This window comes from Phyllostomus hastatus, unplaced genomic scaffold (assembly GCF_019186645.2).
Source record: "Phyllostomus hastatus isolate PE091 unplaced genomic scaffold, TTU_PhHast_1.1 phas_contig_159, whole genome shotgun sequence".
Classification (NCBI taxonomy): Eukaryota; Metazoa; Chordata; class Mammalia; order Chiroptera; family Phyllostomidae; genus Phyllostomus; species Phyllostomus hastatus.
Genome location: NW_025333640.1, coordinates 21,822,765 through 21,843,364, shown reverse-complemented (window position 1 = coordinate 21,843,364; position 20,600 = coordinate 21,822,765). Strand labels below are relative to the sequence as shown.

The 20,600-nt window shown below is 46.7% G+C and overlaps 1 protein-coding gene across 2 annotated transcripts in view; it reads left to right on the top strand.

Moving 5' to 3' along the window:
• The window catches only part of TMEM131L (transmembrane 131 like), a 139,266-nt gene that overhangs the window by 51,054 nt on the left and 67,612 nt on the right, over positions 1-20,600 (top strand). For both annotated transcript variants that reach the window (XM_045831653.1, XM_045831652.1), the window contains exon 4: positions 16,608-16,676. In XM_045831653.1, coding sequence (XP_045687609.1) covers positions 16,608-16,676 — 69 coding nt within the window. The remainder of the gene's footprint in view (positions 1-16,607; positions 16,677-20,600) is intronic.

Sequence of the window (20,600 nt, the reverse complement as noted above, 5' to 3'; positions counted from 1 at the left end):
TTGCAGTGTTGCTCCCTTTCTGTACCCAGGGCAACTGGGAATTGGTCTGGGAGGGCTCCATCCTCTGGGTAAGGAGGTGAGGTCCTTTGAGATGAAAAAGGTCCTTCCGTCGCCATCCAGAGGGCTCCCGAGTCCCCTTGTGGTCTCCTCTGTCCCAGGATCGTTGGTGATTGCCAGGATATCTTGTGATTAATTTGATCTCGATGTTTATGGGAAATGACACTTTGTCTGGTGTCTGTGAACATTTGACTTTCATCTCCAGATGATGGAAATGTTCTGTTCCACATAGACTTGGTTGTAATTGCAGTGGTAAAAGAAATGATTGATTATTCTGAATTTTCTATTTTAGGTAACTGCACACAGCGTGCTTCTAACGTGTGGCAGGCGAGGTGGGGTCCTTTTACAAAAGAAAGTAAAAAGTTTCCACTTAAAACAAATTAGCAAGCTTTTTTGGGTTCCTCTTCCAGCTAAAAGTGAATATGTAAAGTAAGAAGTCTGTGTGGACACCTTATTTAGAAACAGGTGGTGCTGCTTTGGAGGGAGTGGGTTGCAAAAGGTGAAAAACCCGAGGGAAGAGAAAGCTGAATCCTCGGGGTGGGGGTGGGGACCCTAATGCAAGCACAGATATGACACCGAGTTAAATCTAGAAATAAAAGTAGTTTATTCACAGGGGAAAATACATTCAGAAATCAAGGGTCCACATACCTCGTTTTGATCACACCTGTGCTGTATTCCCAGGCCCGACTCCCTGCGTTGGAAATGGCTTTGTTTGCTGTAAAGATCTCCCTTCACTCCCCACCCTGTCCAGGTGACGGTGGGAGATTTTCCGTATTTGACATATGCCCGTGTTTTGAAGTCACACAGTGTATTGTATTAAGTAAGATCTGATTGCAAAAAATGGGCTCTGTGGGCTGTTACACAAGACGTCACCATATGTTCCTGTACAAGACTCATGCATGCTTTTAAAAAAAGGACAGCTATCCTTTCAAATTTGAGTAGCTTATAGTTTATATTGGTGTCAAATATTCTGTTTGCAGCATCTAAAATTCTTGCTGTCTCTACTGTTCTTTTTTCCTAGGTCTCTGCTGCTTGTCAGATGCTTTTATGCATTCATAGCATCTAATGCTGTGTTGGACTTCTGGTCCATAAAATGCTGTGTCAAAAATGCTGGTTGCTTTTGGGCAGATCTTGCTGTGATGATTAGAATTTTCCAGTGAAGGTGGTGTTAGTATATTTTGTATTACTCCTATCTGTTTAGTTCAAGTGTCATTAACTTGGTGAATGACAAGATTTGGGGGCAAACAGCCAGTTTATTGGATGATAAAAATCAGGAGCCTAAAACAAACAAACAAACAAACAAACATACACTAGACAGGCTGCACTGCAAGGCAAATGGGAGGAGAAGAAGAAATTCAGAAGGTGCCATTAGACACCCTACTGGGATTTGGATTAGCAGTTGTCCCCACAGGAAGGGGCTATGGAGAGAAAAAGGGCAGAGGAAGCCAGGCAGGTGAGAGACTTGGGGGAGTTAGAAACTGCTTGAAAGCGAGTGATGTATTGGTCTGTGTTACTGCTGGGGTCCTCTGTTCGGGGTAGGCTGGCATGCTGGACTCAGTTCTGGTGACTACTGGCCAGTGCAGTAGCACCAGAAACACATGGAATTACCATTAAGATCAGCCTCTGGAGTGTAGCAGAAGGTGAGCAATTCTCCCCGTGATTTGACTTAGTGCACATCGGTTTAGGACCAAGGATGGTGGCAGATGCTGCTCCCAGGTCCTGGGGCCACAGCCGGCAGGATATTCCTGACTCAGTGGTTCCAGGGTAGCTCCCTGAGGTGCTCCACCTTCCCCAGGTGCCAGAGGCACCAGCACCCTTGGGGGCCAGTTTCCTGTTGTTTGGGAGTCCTTCCTGGGAGCCCAGCATGCAGCCTGCTTCCTTGACCCTTTCAACAATCACGTAAGTACCAAATACCCTGTCTAAACACCCCCTTTCTGCTTAAAATAGCTAGCTTGTTTCCTGCAACCTGGCTCTCCATGAGTCGGGAGAATTTTGTAGGGAAATGAGCTGCATTAGAAACAGAGGCATCACTGGAAGGGTCCCGGCATGAGTGGCAGATAGATGGACAAATGGGCCTGTGGCTCCCAAACGCGCACACTCCTCCTGCTTTCCAGCGGGTGCAGGGACAGTGGAATTCCCTAGGGGGGCTGTTCCCCAAATCCAGACTTCCAGGCTCTACACCCAGAGAACTAGTTGAGTCCTGGGGTCCATATTTTCTTTCGAAAGCTGCCCCTGGTTACCTCTGAGAGATGCCAAATTGGGTACCAGTGGTCCAGATTTCTTGACCCCCTGAGCTGGGGCTCATGATTTTTCTTTTTTAAGGGAGGAAATGTTTAGGAGCTAACATTGTAAAGATTCCCCTGCGGGGGGATTTACCTTTTCTTGAATTTGAAGGGATTCATTCTGAAGCTGCTGCCAGAATGTGTGGCAGTCTTTCTAGCGTGGGGGGTACAGGACTTCCCTCTCCTGTTATTACTAGAGGAAAGAAATATATTTCGAAAGTATCACTGAATACTCAACAAAAATGGAGTTGTTTGTAATGAGAGTTAAAAAGTTCACTGAATACTTTATTACAGTAGTTCGTTGAGTAAGTATGGCACTGGGCAATGTAATACCCCATTTCACTGTAGCAAGTACTGTTAGTGTTTTCTTATCTGTGTTTATAGTTAAAGGAAAACCACAATGGAAGCTATTTAAAATAGGGAAGTGCCTCCTCCAGGAGAGGTCAAGGGACTCTTTGGAGAACAGGCGAATTCAGAGTGGTTCAGTAGCTGGAGGTCACCGAGCTCTGGCGGCTAGGTGGCTTAAGGGTCAAGGCTCCCACATCCGTGAAGATTAACAAGGTGATGGTGGTACTGATAGCGGCGCATGGCTTGGTGAAAGCACTTGGTCTGCTCTTATTTGATTTCTTCATCCTCCCCCCGCCGCTAATCCTCCTCAAAAAGAAACTGGTCTCGGTGCCTGCCCTTCCCTTTCTCTTCTCAGGCCGGCTTTTGAAGGTACAGGCTTGCAGAGGAAGAAGGAAGCCGCCTTGCTCTCGCCGCTCCTCGTGCCTGCTCGATTGAAATTGATTAGCCCTTGAGGAGGAGTCGAGTCCTTGAAGCAGCAGGGGTTACATGTCAAATGAACCTCCTCGGAAGGGCAGCGCCGTTCTTCCTCCGCAGCTGCCAGGCTGCCCGAAATGAAGCAGATTGATCTTGCACTTGGATAATGGGCAGGAATTAACTGCAGCTTACAAAGTGCTGCATAATGATGGGAAATGTGGCCGGCCCTAATCAAAGGCATCTGCAGATGGCATTTTCACTGTGCAGAAGCGGCGTCTGTGTGCGCGGAAAGGAAATGAGCTGGGAGGGGGATCGCCTGGGTGCACGTTTGAGAAGAGGCAGAGAGGGCGTCCTCTTCCCTTTCCTGCATTGGATCCTGGCAGCACGCTTGAGGTTGGAGGCCGGCGTCGTCCTCACTGTATCTGCAGGGTTGCGCCGCCATCACCATAATCGAATGTGAGAACATGTCTGTCTCTCCTAAAGCAAGCTGTTGGTTCTTTTATGAAGAAGAGGTAGTTTGTACTTGTCTCCCACACCTCTCCCACCCTGTTTTTGGTGGGGGATGCAGATTGTCTTTGGCCTTTTGTAGAATCATCTTATTTTCTCAGAAAGCTTTTGTTTTCACAATTAGTCATAAAATGTATTTTAATGTTCCTGCTCTCCTGGACCCAACCTCATGAATTATATTTGAGTAACTGGGCTCATCTAACTACTAGTTGGGACATTTTCAGCTTCAAGTGATAGAGTTCAACCATTCAGCTTGAGCATTAAAAGGAATTTATTAGCTCTTATGACCCGGAAGAAGGAAGGTGGTTGGCTTTAGGAATAGGTGAGTTCAGTGATTCTCTCTCCATCTCTCAGATCTCTTAGCCCCACGTGGGCCACATTTGCCCCTCTCCAGCGGGGAGACTAGACGTGGGGTACACATCTGCTCCCCATTGGCGCCTGAACCAGGGATGCAGCTACGGAAGTGAGGCTGAGGGTCAGGTGCCAGGCCTCAGCTCAGCTCGCCTCTACTTTTGTGTAACTGGTGTTTATAAATACTGTAGGTTTTGGTCTTCATTCTGGGATTGCGGATCCACTCATTCAAGCAGTGGGACCAGAACAGCCATCTCAGGCAGGTTGCAATGACTGGTGTTGCTGATTCAGACGGTCAGTCCCAGGATTTGAACCAGACCCAGGCCTGGATGCTGCCTAGCCAAGGCTTAGCAAACTGGGTCTCTTCTCAAGGCCCTAGCTCAGTCTGCTCCACGATGTTTCAGTGTCTGATTCAATACCGTATTTCTCTCAACAGGTTCAGTATGCTCTCTTTTTTAATTTCTTAGTCGTCTCTGAATTTTATTAACAATTACAGCATTTGTGATTTAGTAAGTCACTCTAATTCATACCCTTGACACAACTAGACTTGACTTTTATTTTAGGGTGAATAAAAAATAGCTTACCTGACATTGGTTTATAAAACTGACTTTCCTTCCTTCCTTCCTTCTTTCTTCCTTAAAACAATTTTGGAAAACTGGGGGAAAGGGAAATGGTGCCCATGTCCCACTCATCCTAACACTGCCGTGTTGAATATTCTGCTAATTGCCTTCTCATCTTCCTCTGGATATCTTTTGGTTGTAATCATGTTGCACATGTTAGCTTTTTCCCCTACGTTGCTATTATTATCTTCAAAACAATTTTTATCAGCACGCTGTTCTATTTTTGGAGTTGGTGTTCATTGATACAGGGATTTGAATGGAGAAAACAGCATTTCAGCCAGCAGATCTTTGCTCTCCCCTCCTCTGCTGCCAGGTCCATACTGTGCTTTGTCTGGAGATGGAGAGGGCTGGACAGGAGGCAAAGGTGTTGGAGACCGGCTAAGCTGGGGCCGGCCTGGCAGTGGGGGCGTGACAACCTGCCAGGCAGGACAAAGGCAGGGCGGGCCAGGGAAGAGGGGCCTCTCTCCTACCCCAGTGACCGGGAGGCCATTCTTTCTTCAGTGACATCTTCAGCAACAACACTTCAGTGCCTCAAGAGTCTGAAAGAAAAATTACAATTTAAAAGGAAAACCCTTCATGCACTATTTGCATATGAGTGGCGTCTGTATAATTAGGAACAATTAAACTCCCTGGGCTGAATCGAGAGGGAGGCTCCTGCTACTTGGCTGTTGGGGGGGCGGGGTGGGGGGGGTGCCACCTGGAGCTGTCAGTGCCTTGAATGAGATTGCAGGCTGTGCAAGAACTTCTGAAACACACCTTTCAGCCTTGGTGTAGACTGATTTGTTTCTGTAGATTCTGAGGAGCCCATGGGACTCAGCAGGAAACAGTTTTGCTTTTCTGCTCCCCTTGGAACCGAGGCTGGCTCCCCTTGCCCAGGAAACACACTGCTGGGCAATTTGCAAAGCTTTTTGCAAACAGATTTCCTTGAGTCCTCCCAGGGGACTCAGTGAAATCGGGGTGTTGCTTGAATGTTAAGGCAGTGGGAGCTGAAATTCTGATCACAAGAACATTAGATTATCTCTTGTACTAATCTCTCCAGCTCGCTCGCCTTGGTGAGTAGGCCCTGGCACCTTAGCACGTGTTTCTGCTGTTTTAACCCCCTTATTCCCCTTTCCCAACACTGACTAGGAACCAGGACACTGTCTTCCCCCAGTTTTTCTCTTCGGGTTTTGCACGCGCTCTGCTGTGTGACGTGGTGTCAAAGGACAAAGCAGATCAGGGAGGCAGCCAGCTTCTGTTTTAGGATGTGTGCCCCAAAATGAGGGGAAGGCGGTGGTGTCTCCCAATAACTGAGGAAGTGTCAAGCAATCTTGAAAAGAAAAGAGTAGGGTACTTTTTATTCCTCTCCTTCACTGCAGCGTAAAGTGTGTTGGGTTCGGATCGGCAAGGCCCCTCCTCTTCCCAGAATGCCCGGTGGGGACATGGCCCGTGTGTTCCTTCTAGCACCTCTTGTACGTCTGGTGCTGTTGCCTCAGTCGGGGTCCCCTGAAGTGTCTCACAGCAGCCTTGGCATGTTCCCGCGTGGGGACCTGTCCCTGCATGTGGGAATGAAAGGTCCTGAATTAGGAGGTCATTTCTGTGTGTCTAGTCTTAAAGGCAACAGTTCATGGGTGGCACTTCTTTGCTGACACCTGCCTGTGACCGAAGCCACCAAAGGCCACCACCACAGCCCGTGACTGACTGTTCCCAGTGGAAGGCAGCAGGAACTGTCCTTTCTTTGCTTAGAATTTTCTTCGTTTCACCATCCGGTTTGGGTTATGTTCAGGTTACTTTTATTACTTTAGCCATTTAGCTTGTGATTTATTGGGAAGCTCTGGTTCTGAACCACATGAAAGGCGGGCTGCCAGGGCCTGCCTCCCCCGGGACGAGCGGAGCTGGGGCCTGGAGCTGGAGCCCAGGCCACTTGCCTAGTGTCCGTTCTGTGGAGCAGTGGCCACTGGCAGGTTCTGTGTTTGAAAAGGGTGAGCAGCTGTTCCAATTAGAATTAAATCACGAGGTAACAGAATTCCAAAACACAAGTGGTTTAAAACAAGTTAGCCCTTGTCCCCCAACATTATTTCGTATTGGTTTCAGGTGTACAGCATAGTGGTTAGACAATCACATACTTTACAAAATGCACCCCCCAACCATATTCCAGTAGCCACAGGCAAGTTGTTCTCTTTTTTTAAGATTTTGTTTATTTTTAGACAGAGGGGAATGGAGGGAGAGAGGGAGTGAGATAATCAGTGTGTGGCTTCCTCTCGAGTGCTCCCCACTGGGGACCTGGCCTGCAACCCAGGCATGTGCCCTGAATGGGAATCAAACCAGCAACCTTTTGGTTTGCAGACTGGCATTCAGTCCACTGAGCCACACCAGCCAGGACCCATGTGCAAGTTCTGATATGCAGCTTAAACATCAAAATATCTTAATTAATTAGAGAGTGACTTCAAAAATAGGGGATTTGTTAAATAAATTATATCACCTCCAAAAAACAAACAAACAAAAAAACAAAAATAAGATAACGTTTTCTCTCTCCTGTGAGAGTTTAGAGCTGGGCAGCCTCTGGCTGCAGGAAGTCTTTGTGGGCCCACTCGCTCCGGAGCACTACACCCCCTGGGGACGGGGACCTGGGGTGTGGCGGGGGGCACCTGTGTTCGTGGCAGCACATGGGAGCCAAGGGCCAAAGGGTTTCTGGAAGCTGCCACATGGTACTTCAACTCATATCCCATTTGCTGGAACTTGGACCCATGGCCATACCCAGCTGCAAGGAAGCCTGGGAAATGGGCCAGCTAACAGTTACGGAAGGAGAGGGACACTAAGAGAAAAAGAACCACCTCAGTCATGGAACCCTGGAAATGCCCATGAAACCATGAGCATTGTTTCTCAAGGGAAAACTGCTTTTGACGTAACACATTTTTCAGGTACCACCTCCCCTCTCTCCCCACCCCAGGAAACCCCCCTAGCCCCTCTGACCTGTGCTAAGGAGTATGTGTTTTTCTGGACACATTTTACACCGGTTTCTCCAGAGCCTGTATTCCTCAGGTTTCACATGAGAAAAACCAGCTTTCAAGCCCTCTGACAGTGGGGTTGTGTCGCGGAGGCGAGCTCGGCCGCGGTAAGGTGCATCCATGGGCCGGCGTGCGGTGCCTATCAGTGTGTTAGGTGGCCAGCAGAACCGTCCAGGAAAAAGGACTTCTACGTACCTGTTTTTTAAAAATTACACTCAGAGGGTATGTGCTTTAAAGGGAGAAGATCTGGGCTTGTAGAATAGCATTGCCCAGGTCTTCTGAGAAACAGGAACGTCCTGATACACACGCCAGCCAAGCTACCCCTCGCCGTGTTCTCCCTGGGAAGCGAAGCTGTGGGCTGAGGCGGTCCTGAGGCTGGCCCTTCAGGGACCGTTGCAGAGCTTGGAATATTTTCATTAGGTTTTCCCAACCGTGTTGCCCATATTCTGTGCCGTTGCCCGACGATTGTTCTGATGCATGTGCTCACATTGGGATTTTTACAGAATCACTCCGTTCACTAGTGATTTTGAATTAGACTATTATTCTGTGATATGAAGATATATATAGGAGTATTTTTTTTAATGTACCAAGAAACTCTCAGAAATCGCCTTCCGTACTTTGGCTTTTCTCCCACCAACCATGGTGCAGTCCGTGTGCCTTCTTGTCTCCCCTCTCACCTGGGACTCGCCTCCATTTTCACTGGGAGGCAGGCCGCCCAGCCTCCCGGGTCCTGCTCCAGTGGCTCCGGCAGGACGCTCTTCCTGACCCATGCCACCCCGCCTTCTCCCTGTGCCCTGTGCTCTGAGACCTTGCGCGGCACGTGAGACTGTGAACTGTGGGAGCGAGGCGCCTCCCATCCCTCTTCGGATCTGGGTCAGACTGCCTTGGCGGTGATGCTCCCTTCCCGCAGGTGGTGTGAGAGATGAATGTCAGTGGGAGCGGGCACTGGTGCCTTTACGAGATGAGTAAGTTTAGCTACTGCTTTGCTTAGAGGGTTGGAGATGAGCTTTACAAAAAGAGCCGGTTCATGTTCAGAGAACTGATATCTGAAGTCATGCGGACACTTCGGGAACTCAAAAGTTGGTTTTCTAAAAAAAGCTACAGGATTGCCCGAACCTTCACTGTCTACCTGTGATCGAGGAGGAAGAGTCCATCATCCCTCTCTCCCCATTCCCTTATCATCCGTGGGAATTTCTGCTTTGGGCTTCCTGCCAAACTCCAGCATCCGCCCAACTGCATCACTGCTGCAGACGCCTAATACTGAATTACCTTTTCGTGCGAACTTGTTGTCCTTGAGCTGAAAGGCAGCACCAATGTATTTTGTATTTTGCAGGTTTAAAAATCCTATGTAATTATTTTAACATAGAGTAGAGTCTAGGGAAAGATGTTAAATCTTTGAGCCATAGATGAGGAGCCCTAAGGAGACAGGAGAAAGTCGGGACAGAACTTAGGAAACAGGCACTTCATCACTGGCCTTTTCTTCGGTCCGTTTTTGTAAGGCCCCTTAGCCACTTACCTGCAGGAGTCCTTTATAGCACACGAACCACGACACATTTAAGTGTGTAAATGTAATAATGTATTGTAAGATTCTCTAACTAAGATGCACATGCAGTGCCTTCTGAATGTAAGATTCTGCTAGCGAGCCTGTGAGGAGCGCAGAGCGAGGGTGGCGTGGTGCCAGTGCGTCACATTCCCGGACGGCCCTCCGCGGGCGCGCGGAGGGAAGGAAGGCACGGCAGGCAGGTCTCATCCGGGCTGCCCGGCTGGGCAGGTGGCCATCCCTCACCGAGACGGTATCACAGAGCTGTGCACTGGCGAGGGGACGGGGCAGGGGGTGAGCTCCAGCTTCGATTCCATCTGGACACGCCTGTGGACCCGCAGCAGGAGGGCGTCTGGCTCCCATGGAAACGTGAGTCAGGGGCTCAGCCGAGGAGTCCAGGCCACAGACACATAGGCTTGGGAAATGAGTCAGTCAAACCGCAGAAACCAGCTCTGGCTGATTGAAGCAGACAAGGAATTTATTGAAAAGCTGTTGGGCAGCTTACGGAATCTCTAGGAAGACTTAAGCACCAGGCTCAGAAAACAAACAAGCCAAAAGGAGACTTAGCAGCTAGAACCACAGCCGAGACATGTCGCAGGAGAAGGCCGCTGAGGACGCTGCTCCTCTGCCAGTCACTTCGCTGCCCAGCTGCTGTGGTCACCCCCAGAGCCATTCTCTACTTTCCTGCGTGGTGGCAGCAGCTCCTGGTGCCCATAGCTCCTGGTGCCTGCCCAGGCACGTGACTCTGGCCAAGTCTAAGTCAAATGCCAGTACCTAGCTACAGCAGGGCTAGTAAAACCAGTAAGTGGCCCTTTCACAATCCAGAAGGGGCGGCAGTGGGGAATCTATGAATGTAGTAAGGAAGCTTCGCTGCTGGCCAGCCGAAAAAGTGACAGACGTCTGTATAGAAAGCATCACCCAATGGATGATAAGTGACCCTAGAGGGTGGGAATCGAGGAAAAATGAGGAGACAGAGAGACGCAGAGGAGATTGACAAGGAGATGAGAAGCAGCAGCCCTAGAGGGAAGGAGGAAGACTGGGCAGGATTTCCTGGAAACCAGGGAGGCACTTCAGGAGCGAGTAGCCAGTGGGGAGATTCAGGAGCTCGGTCCTTGAGTTCACCGTTCGTGCTCCCTGCTGACCTCAGCTAGAGCATCTTGGTCGAGTGAGGGTGCAGGATGCCAGAGGGTGGCGGGCAGTGCCATGTAGGGGCTCAGATTCCCACTCCGCTGCCCAGTGGCTAGGGGGCTTCAGTGAGTTGTTCAAATACGCTAAGTGTCCATTTCCTTGGGTGTGGAAATAGCATGATGTTACTATCCACACCTTAGTATTACTTGGGATAATAAAGGGCTGGATACAGCATTGGTATTCTGTACGTGCTCAGTGAATGTACTTGCTGTCCTTGTTGCTTTTGCCAACAGTTTGGCTATGAAGGGAAGAAAAGGGCTTGCAGCAGGTGGGGACGCCCGGGGGGTTTTCTCAAGGGGGAGGGGCATGAGTCTCTTGGAGTGCAGGAGGAAGACAGAGCAGGGAAGGAGATGGTGGGGATTTTGGAGAGGGCAGGATGGGGATGAGGCCCTGGACTCGGCCCAGGACCCACCCAGAAAGGGGTGGAAGGGATTAGTCTTCAAGAGAAGGGACACCTCCTCCATCGGTGGTGTGAATTTGGAGGCCACCAGCAACTGAAGGGACAGACTTGCATGGAGGATTGTTGTCCTGGCCTTGGGAAGGCTTGGCCATGAACATGCCAGGGTGGCTTAAAACCCCAGATATCCTGTTGGCAAGAGCACCTCCGACAGATCACTGCTGGTATTGCTCCAAGGACTTTCCTTTTTGCTTTGACCTTGAAGTCAGAGGCTTTCTGAAAAGAAACTAGGAAAATCACATTCTACCAAATGACTCCTCCCACCCCCGCCCTGGAAAGTCAATGGGGGAAAGTACTGGCGTCTGCCTCCATTGTTCAGTGGTTCTTTACCAGCGGTTCATCTACCAGGAAGAATGGCGGTTCCAGCTGGAGTAGATGTGCCTGAGTATTTCATATTTTCCCTCTCAAGCTTTTGGGGAGAAGAATTTTTTTTTAAATGAAAAGTGAATGCAGAAAACAACGTGTAGCACTGCAATTAGGATGTGGAAATTTATGACTCACGTCGTTATAGAACTCGTTTTGTAAATCAAGCAGCTCAGGCCCCCAGGCCAAGGACTCCCCAGCAGGTCACAGAGGGGCCTCAGGCAGAGTCAGTGCCGATCTTCCTGGGAACCCGCAGGCTTTGCTCTGGAGTGCGCGAGCTTCAGGAACAGCTGCCCCGGGCTGGGGCTGCTTGTATCTGTGCGGGAGTCAGTTCCAGGTTTCTTGCACAACAGAAAAGTACCAAATTCCTCCACAGTCCCTGGGAATATCAGCAGGGTCCTCGGAATAGCTGCATCCTGCTCAGGGTCCAAGGAGATGAACGGTGCAGGACTCCCTGCCTTACCCAGCAGTGGGGCCTGAGTGGGCAGGCAGTCTCCTGACTCTGAGAACAGCCCGGTTCGTTAGCACAGCGGGTCTTTCCTTGAAACCTTTAGACAATAGCATTAGTTATGTGTGGTCCAAATTGCTACCTGCCCGAGTGTGAAATGGCTGCCAAACCTTTTCTCTTGTGCAGGCAACCTTATTACTCTCATAGCCCTAAAAAAATCCTTTTTAAACACGTGCTGCTTTCTCCAGCTATTGAAAGAGCTTACATTTGAAAGGCAGCTAGCTGTGCATGGCGGGCCTTCTAGAGAGAGATGAAAGCCAGTCCGTTTAGGAAGACAGTTCCACCCGCCCTGTAGGTGGTCAGTATTGTTTCTCAAATCCCTCTTGGAAGGCCAAGTGGTTTTTCACCTGCTCGGAGCAGCTTCTGCAGCCCCACTTCTGACTCGCTGCTACGGCGCCTTGAGGGGCAAGGGCCCACACAGAGCCAGGGTGCACAGGAGTTGTTTCATGGCACTCGAAGGCAAGTGCCCGACGTCCCTACTGTGTGCCGTTCTAGGCCATCGAAGCCTGGTTTGTTAGCTGCGCTGCTGCCTCGGGCCACCCTCATCCCTGCTGTCTCCTTTCCTCACCGCTCACACTTGCCCCCTTGATTTTTGCTCTGCACCCTGCAGCCCAGAGCCAACGGCAGGCTGACTCTCCAGTGTGGTTTCCTCGCTCGGGTGGTGCTCCAAGTGTGGCCTGTGCGTCTTCCCTCTTGCCGTTAGCCGCACCGAACGTGCCCTCCGTTTGGTTTCCATTTATGGTAGATGTGCACTGAGGACCATTCCCGCTTTGAAGTCTACCCCGACTTCTTTCTAGGTAGGGTTCTCCTTTTCTCTCTTTGAACGCTCGTGCTCTTTGAGTTTTGCTTGTCCAGCTTGGACAAGCCTTGTCCGGCTTCCTGGATTGTAACCTCAAGGGGAGAATCTTCCTGGAGCTGGCCCTGGCCCCAGTACAGCCAGGCTGTACTTACTATGTTGCTGCCCAGAGCTATCAGGGTGGGTCCGGAGTCCCTGGGCTCGTTGTCCCATTTAATTAATTTCTTCATTTGTTTCCATTTGGGTGCTCATTTTGGAGAGGTGGAGCATGGTGTTGAAATGATGCGTCTTGGTCAAGTAACATTTGTGAATGGCCAGAACAGTTGGTTATCATTAATTCATTTCCAGATCTCCGTTACTGGATCGAATGTTTCTAAAGGGTGTGTCTGATATCAGTCAATAGATGTAATTTTTCTGGGAATAAGGAGTCTGGGCATCCCCCCATTTTTCTAAGGATCTCCAAGTCCCCTGGTCCAGCCCCGTCAGTTTGCCAAAAAGAGGAAACTGAAGTCTGTCACCTGTGAGCTCATAACACAGCTGGGACCTGACCCAAGGGCTGCTCATTTCCACTGAAATTTCTTTGCTCTTGTACCAGCCACTTTTTGAACTGTGTTTGTTTTATATGCAGGGGAGAAAAGGTGGCCAAAGTGAAAAGAAAAATGAAAGAAGAGAAAAATATTAAAGAAAAGGATGTTAGGTGATTTAAGGCCAAGATTATCCTTTACAGTGACACTGTGGGCTTCCTTGTCCGCATGTCCCGCTGCAGAGGGGAGGCTTTGCTCTGGACGGAAGGTGGGCGTCTTAAGAATAAGGGCTCAGGGACTATGTGGGGTGGTGTCCGTGTAAATAAGAGCCCACTCACCTCAGATCATTGCACTCCTAGTTCTCACCCCAATGCCTAGCTCCTGTTTGAGAAGCAAAATGGCCCCTCTTTTATTTTTCTCTTTTAATAAAGGACTTTTTCTTATAGTTATCTTGTGGATGGGAAAGGATGCATATTCGAAATCTGTCATAAATTTATAATTTAGTTTTACAAGAGTCATGCTTTTATTTTATGCCAGATGAGGGGATCCCTAAGGCTGAAAGAGGTCCAGTGACCTCTGACATAAAAGAAGCATCCATGTTATTAAGGGGTCCGAACGTGCAATGGTTTGTGCCCACTTTTGAGAGAAAGGGGAAAAGGGAGGAAGTTATCATTTATTGCGATCGCCCTTGAAGCTTAATTCATTTCTTTGACTCTGTCAATTTAGAAATGAAAACTTTGGCATCTTCTAAAACTGCCATTTCATAGCTAGCGTTGCCACTTGAAGATAATTGCTGATGTCTGCTGTTGACTAAAATTTGGCGGTTTGCGGCTTTTTTCCCCTTCCGTCTTTATCAGGTACTTGAGGGCACGTGTCTGTGTGTGTTACCTCCGTCTGAAATGGTTTCACCTATGAGACGCAACTCTTAAATTTATTGAGTGATGTTAAGTCTCCCTGTCGCTTGATGCAGTTTCTGAACTGAACAGTCAAAGTTGAAACTAACCAGTGAGAAAGATGGTTAGTTTTTTTAGGAAAAAAAAATTGACATAGTTTTATTTCTCCACTGGAGAAAGAGAGAGAGAGAAAGAGAGGGAGGGAGAGAGGGAGAGAGAGAGGGAGGGAGAGTGGGTTTTAAGTTGGAGGCATTCTGGCTCTTTCTACCTTACTGCTTTAATTTGGACTTTAGATGTCTGATTTTCATTGTGTATGTTAAACTTCCTGATTGTGGGATTTAAAAATCTGCTATGATATGAGATGGCCCAGGTTTATATTCCTTTGTTGTTTTCAGAGGTGTGATTACTCCTACCCCCTTTGGGGCCTTCAAATCCAGAGTCAGCTCGGACTCCAAGCTCAACTGGCTTCTCCCTCTGTTCTCATTGCTTTTGTTGTTAGATGAGAATTGTCCTCTTAGTGATGCGATCTAGCATGTATTGCATTTAATCGTTTGCCAGTCACGAAGCAAAGGCATTTTGGTCACATTTTAAAATTAGACTCGGGAGGACTGCAAGGTGTAGATACCGTTGTCATCTCCACTTCACAGACAGGGGGAACTTGAGGGTAGTTGACGGCTGGCCCCCTCAGGATGGGAGGCTGATGGCCTTGGGCCTGGAATCCAGGTTTGCCTGGACTCTGAAGCCCAAGCCCTCACCCAGCCGGGGGGGTCTGCCTTGGGCAGACCTGAACGCCAGACTGCATTCGTGTTTGTGACCCGGACAGAGCTGCACTGGAATTTTGACTCTGCCTCTTAGCAGCGGTGTGATCTTGGGTGAATGAATGTAATCCTACAAGTCTTCCTGATCCAGAGGTTGGCTGCGATATCTGAAGAAGAATGCACTTTTGGGACACAAGGCAGGAAGGAGACTGTCGTTAATCATTTTGCTTATTACTGACACAGCAGCTTGACTCTTTTAAGATAGTGTTTGGCCCGTGAAGCTGCCTGCTTTCTTTCTCTTCTGGCAGGCTGAGCCCTGGCCAGCTCGGTCGGTCTGGACTAGGGTAGCCGTGCTGCGTCTGCTGCTGGAGCCTCTTCATGTTCGTAACCTCCTGTGACTCTTGAAAACATTCTGGAGGCTCCTGGGTGTGTTTATGGCCCCCTTTTTTTTAAAGCAAGTCATGGAGTTAGTCCTGGCCTTTTGAGGTTTGAGGGGGGCCCAGTAAATAGCAAACCTCTTCTCTGAGCAAGCTCAACGTAAGGGGGAGGTTGGCGGGAGTTAGGCAGTTGATTTGAGGTGTCACCTTTAAAATTAATATGGTTGACGTAAGAGAATAAAGGAGGTACCGATGGAAGATAACAGAGAAAGGAAAAGGGAGTCTCAAGGGAGAGGATGGAGGAAGGGAAGCTTAGACAGAGGCAGGAAAACGGAGGGAGGAAGAAAACACTGCGGCCAGGATTCTCCCTGTGAGTTGAGGACTTTGAAGGGCTCCTCTGGTTTCCGTGCTGTTTGCCCCTTCGAGGAAAACGGGAAGGGACTTGCGGAAGGTCACAAAGCTTCTGCTGGCAGCTCAGATGTCCACTCCTGGACCAGCCTCTGGGCCGTGCTCGGTGGAGGGCTCCTTGGTGGGCGGAGAGGATGGAAAGATTGTATTTTGGCGAGCTTGCCTGAGTCTTCGGAAACAGTCATACGGGTTACATTTCGGAGCTTCTTCACAGTTAAATATTTTTGGATGACATGGCTACATATATACACATGCATTCGTACATACACACATAACATATATACCCATATACACATACACAGGGTCCGGCGCAAATAATGCCTCTTTATTATTCCAAGATCATGAGCATGGAATTCTGTAACGCAACAATATCACACTCAAAACACACCATTTTAGGTGAAATGTTCAAATTAAAACTATAAATTATTACACCCATATTATTACCCAACCAACCACACTCAAGCAGGCGTTACTTCTGCCAGACCCTGTATTTTGTATTTGATATATTATATATATTTTGTATTTTATATCTTTAAGTATGCCTATAGATCGTTTATACCTTATATATTTTTTTATGTGATCTCTTTATACACTTTTTGGTAGGTTAATTTGTGGCTTTGGACTCTAAAGGAAAATGAAATCATAATAATGTTTAATAACTACTGAAAATGTGATCGGCCATGTGCGATTTTATGTGGTTGCTTCCCTAAAAAATACTGATCTGGTGCCAGATGCAGCCTTCAGGAGCAACCCCGGCCACCAGCCCCGTCCTCCCCTGTTACAAGTCGTGTAACCGATAGAGAGGCCAGAGCTCCCTTCTCTACACCGCGCCCCCATCCCAAGCCTCCACCCACCCGCCTTAGTTGAATGTCATTTCTTGGATTTGGGCTTATGAAAATAGTCATGTCATCTGCATTCATCCAGAAATGCAGCCTATTAAAAATTAAATCCCCCCCCCATTTTTGTCTGAATGCTCACAGAACTTTGTGTTAGATATGAAGTTCTATTAACCATAATCTAAAAGTACCTTAGATTTTTTTTTGCAACTACAGAATTATGTTAGCTTTCTCATAGGCCTACTTTAGCATTTGAAGTCCGGTTCAGGCTCATCTGTAAGGGGTCTAATTGTATCTCACGAGAGCCATTGGCCTAAGCGTGTCCCCTTAGCTTAGCATTCAGATTTCAAAACTACAACAAAAGTTAATCTCTCTTTTCTTTTCTTTTTTTAGCTTCTCAGACAAACTATTTAGTGGAAAGGGTTTACATTTCCAGCCGTCAGTCCTAGATTTTGGAATTCAGTAAGTATCTTTTCTTTATAATCTTTAATAAGTTATTTATTTGCATTATTTGCTTCCAGGATATTTTATATGTGTATGATGTTAAATACTTTAAAACTATATTCAGAACAGCAAGGGAAATTAATGCTGGGAATTGTTAAAGGGAGTATTTTTTGTGCAAAGGGGAATATAAAGAATTGTTTTAGCCCTTTAGTTTTTTAACAAATGTACTTTATAATAACTTATAGTGATTGGAATTTAATAGGAAGTTAATACTAATTTCTTGTTCGTCTAAAACAAGTCCCATTATTTTATAATGGAAAAACCTTAAATATTGGTAGTTTCTGAATTCTTTTAATTAGATTCATTTTCTGACTCATTTTCACTGCTCACAATGCTTCAGAATTCAAAATAACACTGTACAGAGACATCAGTATTATGATTAAGACTTTGGAAACGAGTTAAGTGGGGAAGACAGCATGCAAGCTGTAAATACTTACAGTGCATCGTGTTAAGAACCATGAGGTGAAGGAAACGTGATGAGTGGCAGTTGAGGGACTAATCTGGGAACTCAAAGAAATTAAGGAAGAGAAGGGTGAAGCCCTGTGGAAGGGGGGAACTTAAGGACTCTTGCTGGCTGTGACAGGGTTTGAAACTTAAAAGTGCTCAGCTGCCTGGATGCAGAATGTTGCTGGGATGAGTAGGTGGAATTTCAAATTAGTAGAGTTTCAAGGCCGAAGGTGAGAGAGGGTTCAGGTGTAAAAGCTCTGCTTGCCTTAGCAGCCTGGAACATCACTTCTGTTTTACACAGAGCTGTTTTGAGTTACAAGAAAAGTAATGTGAATGGTGTTAGGAGAGCGCTGGGGTGAAGTAATGGTGGTCTCCAGACTCGGCCTCCTCTATTCAACTGGGTCTTTCTTTGCATTTCCTTCCAATCATCGGAAGACCAGAGCTGTAGTGAGGCAGAAGGAAATTTCAACTTAAAGTATCTGGTTGAGCTTTCTAGGGAGATATCGTAAAAGGGAGAAGGGGTAAGAGCGTGAAGGGAGATTGCTAACTTTACAAGACTCCTGCTGCCTGCTTTTTTGCTTATGAATTTTTGTGTTTTTTACTCTTAAGTCAAGAAACTAAATTATAGGTACTAAATTTATAATAAAACCTGATTTCAAAATCTGGGAGAGCTCTTTGCTTTTATGGAAAGAAAGTCTCTATTGTAAAGAGACATTTTAATGTAGGATCTGCTTTAAAGAGCATCCAAGTACAGTTCAGTGGATACAATGAGAAGGAGAATAGTAAGTACAGTTAGATTAGGATAAACAGTTCCAGGTCGTGGGATGCTTGCTGTGCACAATGTATTCACCCTTCAGGAATATAAAAACCCTGTCACCAGTGCCTGTGGCTGCGTGTGTGTATTAGCTACGCATATTAATTAGCTATGTACTGTCTATCACTTACCGGTCCTGATGGGTGAAAAAAAATGTTCAAATTCTTTCATTTGAAAGATTGTTAATTTTTAGACTCGAGTCACTTTTGGGTGATTTAGTTATATTTATGTAGTACTTTTATAGTTTTCCAAGTACAATCTTGTCTGTTGTTGTTTGAATCTTATATCAGTCCTGGAAGGATAGGTATTGTGTGTGTGTGTGTGTGTGTGTGTGTGTGTGTGTGTGTGTGTGTTATTTTCCAATGCCTCTATTTGACCACGAACTAAAATGTGGTCATACATTTACTGCAGAGGGGTAATGCAGGGTGCCCATGGTCATTTCACTAGAACTGATAGAATGAAACTTCTGGTTCCTAAGCCAGCACACACCATGCTATTTTTCTTGTAAGGAAGATCTATGTGGGAATAAATTATTTTCACTGAGGTTTTTAAAATCTCAGTCAGGACAAATTAGAGTCTAAATTCAAACACTTAAAAAATTAGCCACTTGACTTTACATCTGACAGATGGCATAACTTAGAGGCATTAGGGTAAGACTTTAGCCAGAGTTCTGATATCCTCCCTGCCCTAGTTCAGCTTTTGCTGTTGTTATTTTGACATTGACCTTGGGCAAGCCTCATCCCTTTTTGTAGCTTTGGTTGCCCTCTAGGTTGCCTAATCAGGATCATGTTACTCAGTTGCCCTCCGCCTACGTCTCAGGGTTTATTTTAAGGGTTAATATTCTTCTGGTCCTAAGATATAAAGTGCTCGTCACTCGTAAGAGATTTTAATCATTCTTTTGTAGTATTGAATTAATAGAGCATCTTCCAGCTGTCACTAGTGAAGGAAATGCTTATCCTCATAACACTTTTAAAAATAGAATTAAAAAATAGGATAAAAATAGCACAGGGGTAACCAGGTTTCAGCCAGCCGGCATCCTCTGTCTGTTGTGGTGAGTTTCTGGTGGGAGCAGTCGCAGCACCGAGATTGTGCGGGCACGTTTTCTGATACAGTCCTCCAGGAGACACCTGTGTCCTTCGAAACAAAAACCCTTCTCTTCCAATTATGTGAATGGGATATAAGGCTTTGAGGGTCAGTAGTAATAACTTTGCTAGTGATTCTTACTATTTACTTAAACCCAGGGAAGTCCCTTGTGTATTTAATTTAATTAAGAGAAGAGGCAAATGTGAACCCCGTACTTTTGATGCAGGACTTTCCGAGGTGACCCTTTGTGCTTATGATAGTATGAAGAAGTTTTAGTTGTGTTATTTAAGAACACTGGAGATTCAAGGTTTTAATCACACTGATGCATACTTGACTTGTGACTGGCTGTAAAGGAGTTATTTTTTAAAATACACATTGGTCGTATGAAACCTTCAATTGAGACCCGTGATTGAAAGTAGGAGAAAAAGCTAGAAGAAAAATCCCAAGGAAATCCTTGATGGATGATACCATATACCGAAAATCCCATTGTGTATAAGCAGAACAAGTTTCACTTCATTTTTGGAAAAGCGCACATTTCTAATGTCAGAGAAATCAGAATAAAATCAGAGAAATACAGGCATAGTGTAGATGAGTTTTTTTGCTGAATTTAGGATATAATTTTATTTGTGGGCCTTGCTAATGAAAACTGTATATTTAGGTCTCTGCCACTGAGAGCGTGAAAACTGGAGAAATGACTTCAGTGAAATTTGTGCAGGCTCTTGATGTATGGCAGCCAACTGAACTAGAGTGACTGTGGCCTTGGGCGGGGGGAACCAGGAACCAGCGGGCAATGACTGGAGGGACCAATGGAGGGAGCTCCGGGCAGGTGGGCCAGGCACCAGCTCCTTTTCTCTAGCAGTCCCTTTGTCAGAGCCACCCTCTGGCTGGGAAAGTCCACGTGAAGACCCTCCCCAGCCAGGGTGTTGGCTGTAGAGCAGCGATTCTTTCTCCAAGACCCATGGACACTTTTGGAATTACGTATGAACTTTTGTGTGAGCCTGTTTGTGGAGGGAGGAGCCAGACCTTCATCCTTCATCGGGGTGTTCTGAAGGACTCATGATATTTAAATGGATAAGAACCACTGCTGGAAAGAGATGCAGAGTTTTCATTTTTCTTAGAAGAATGGTCTTTAGCAACCAGTTACATTTTCCTTTTATAAGACTTGCTAGTTGAAATCCATCCCACCCACCCAAAAGCCTCTTTAAATTTATTACTCAGGAAATAAACCCTAAGACAGTTGGGTTTTCCTACGAGTACAGTTTCATAACTAAACATACTTTCATTTGATTTAGAGTCCCAAGTCAGACAAGTATTTTCAAGCGTGTGAAGGCCTAGATGGGTTGAATGCTTCTAACTCAAAAACCAGCGGGGGGCTACTGTGGGTTGGCATAATAAGTCTTGTGAAAGAAAAGTTTTTTTTTTTACTGTCGTGGATGAAATCCTTTATTCATAATAGGATTTGATAATTGTTGCTTTGAACGTTGTGATGAACATCAACAGCTTTTTGGGTTTCAAGTATATGTAGGGATGGCTGGATG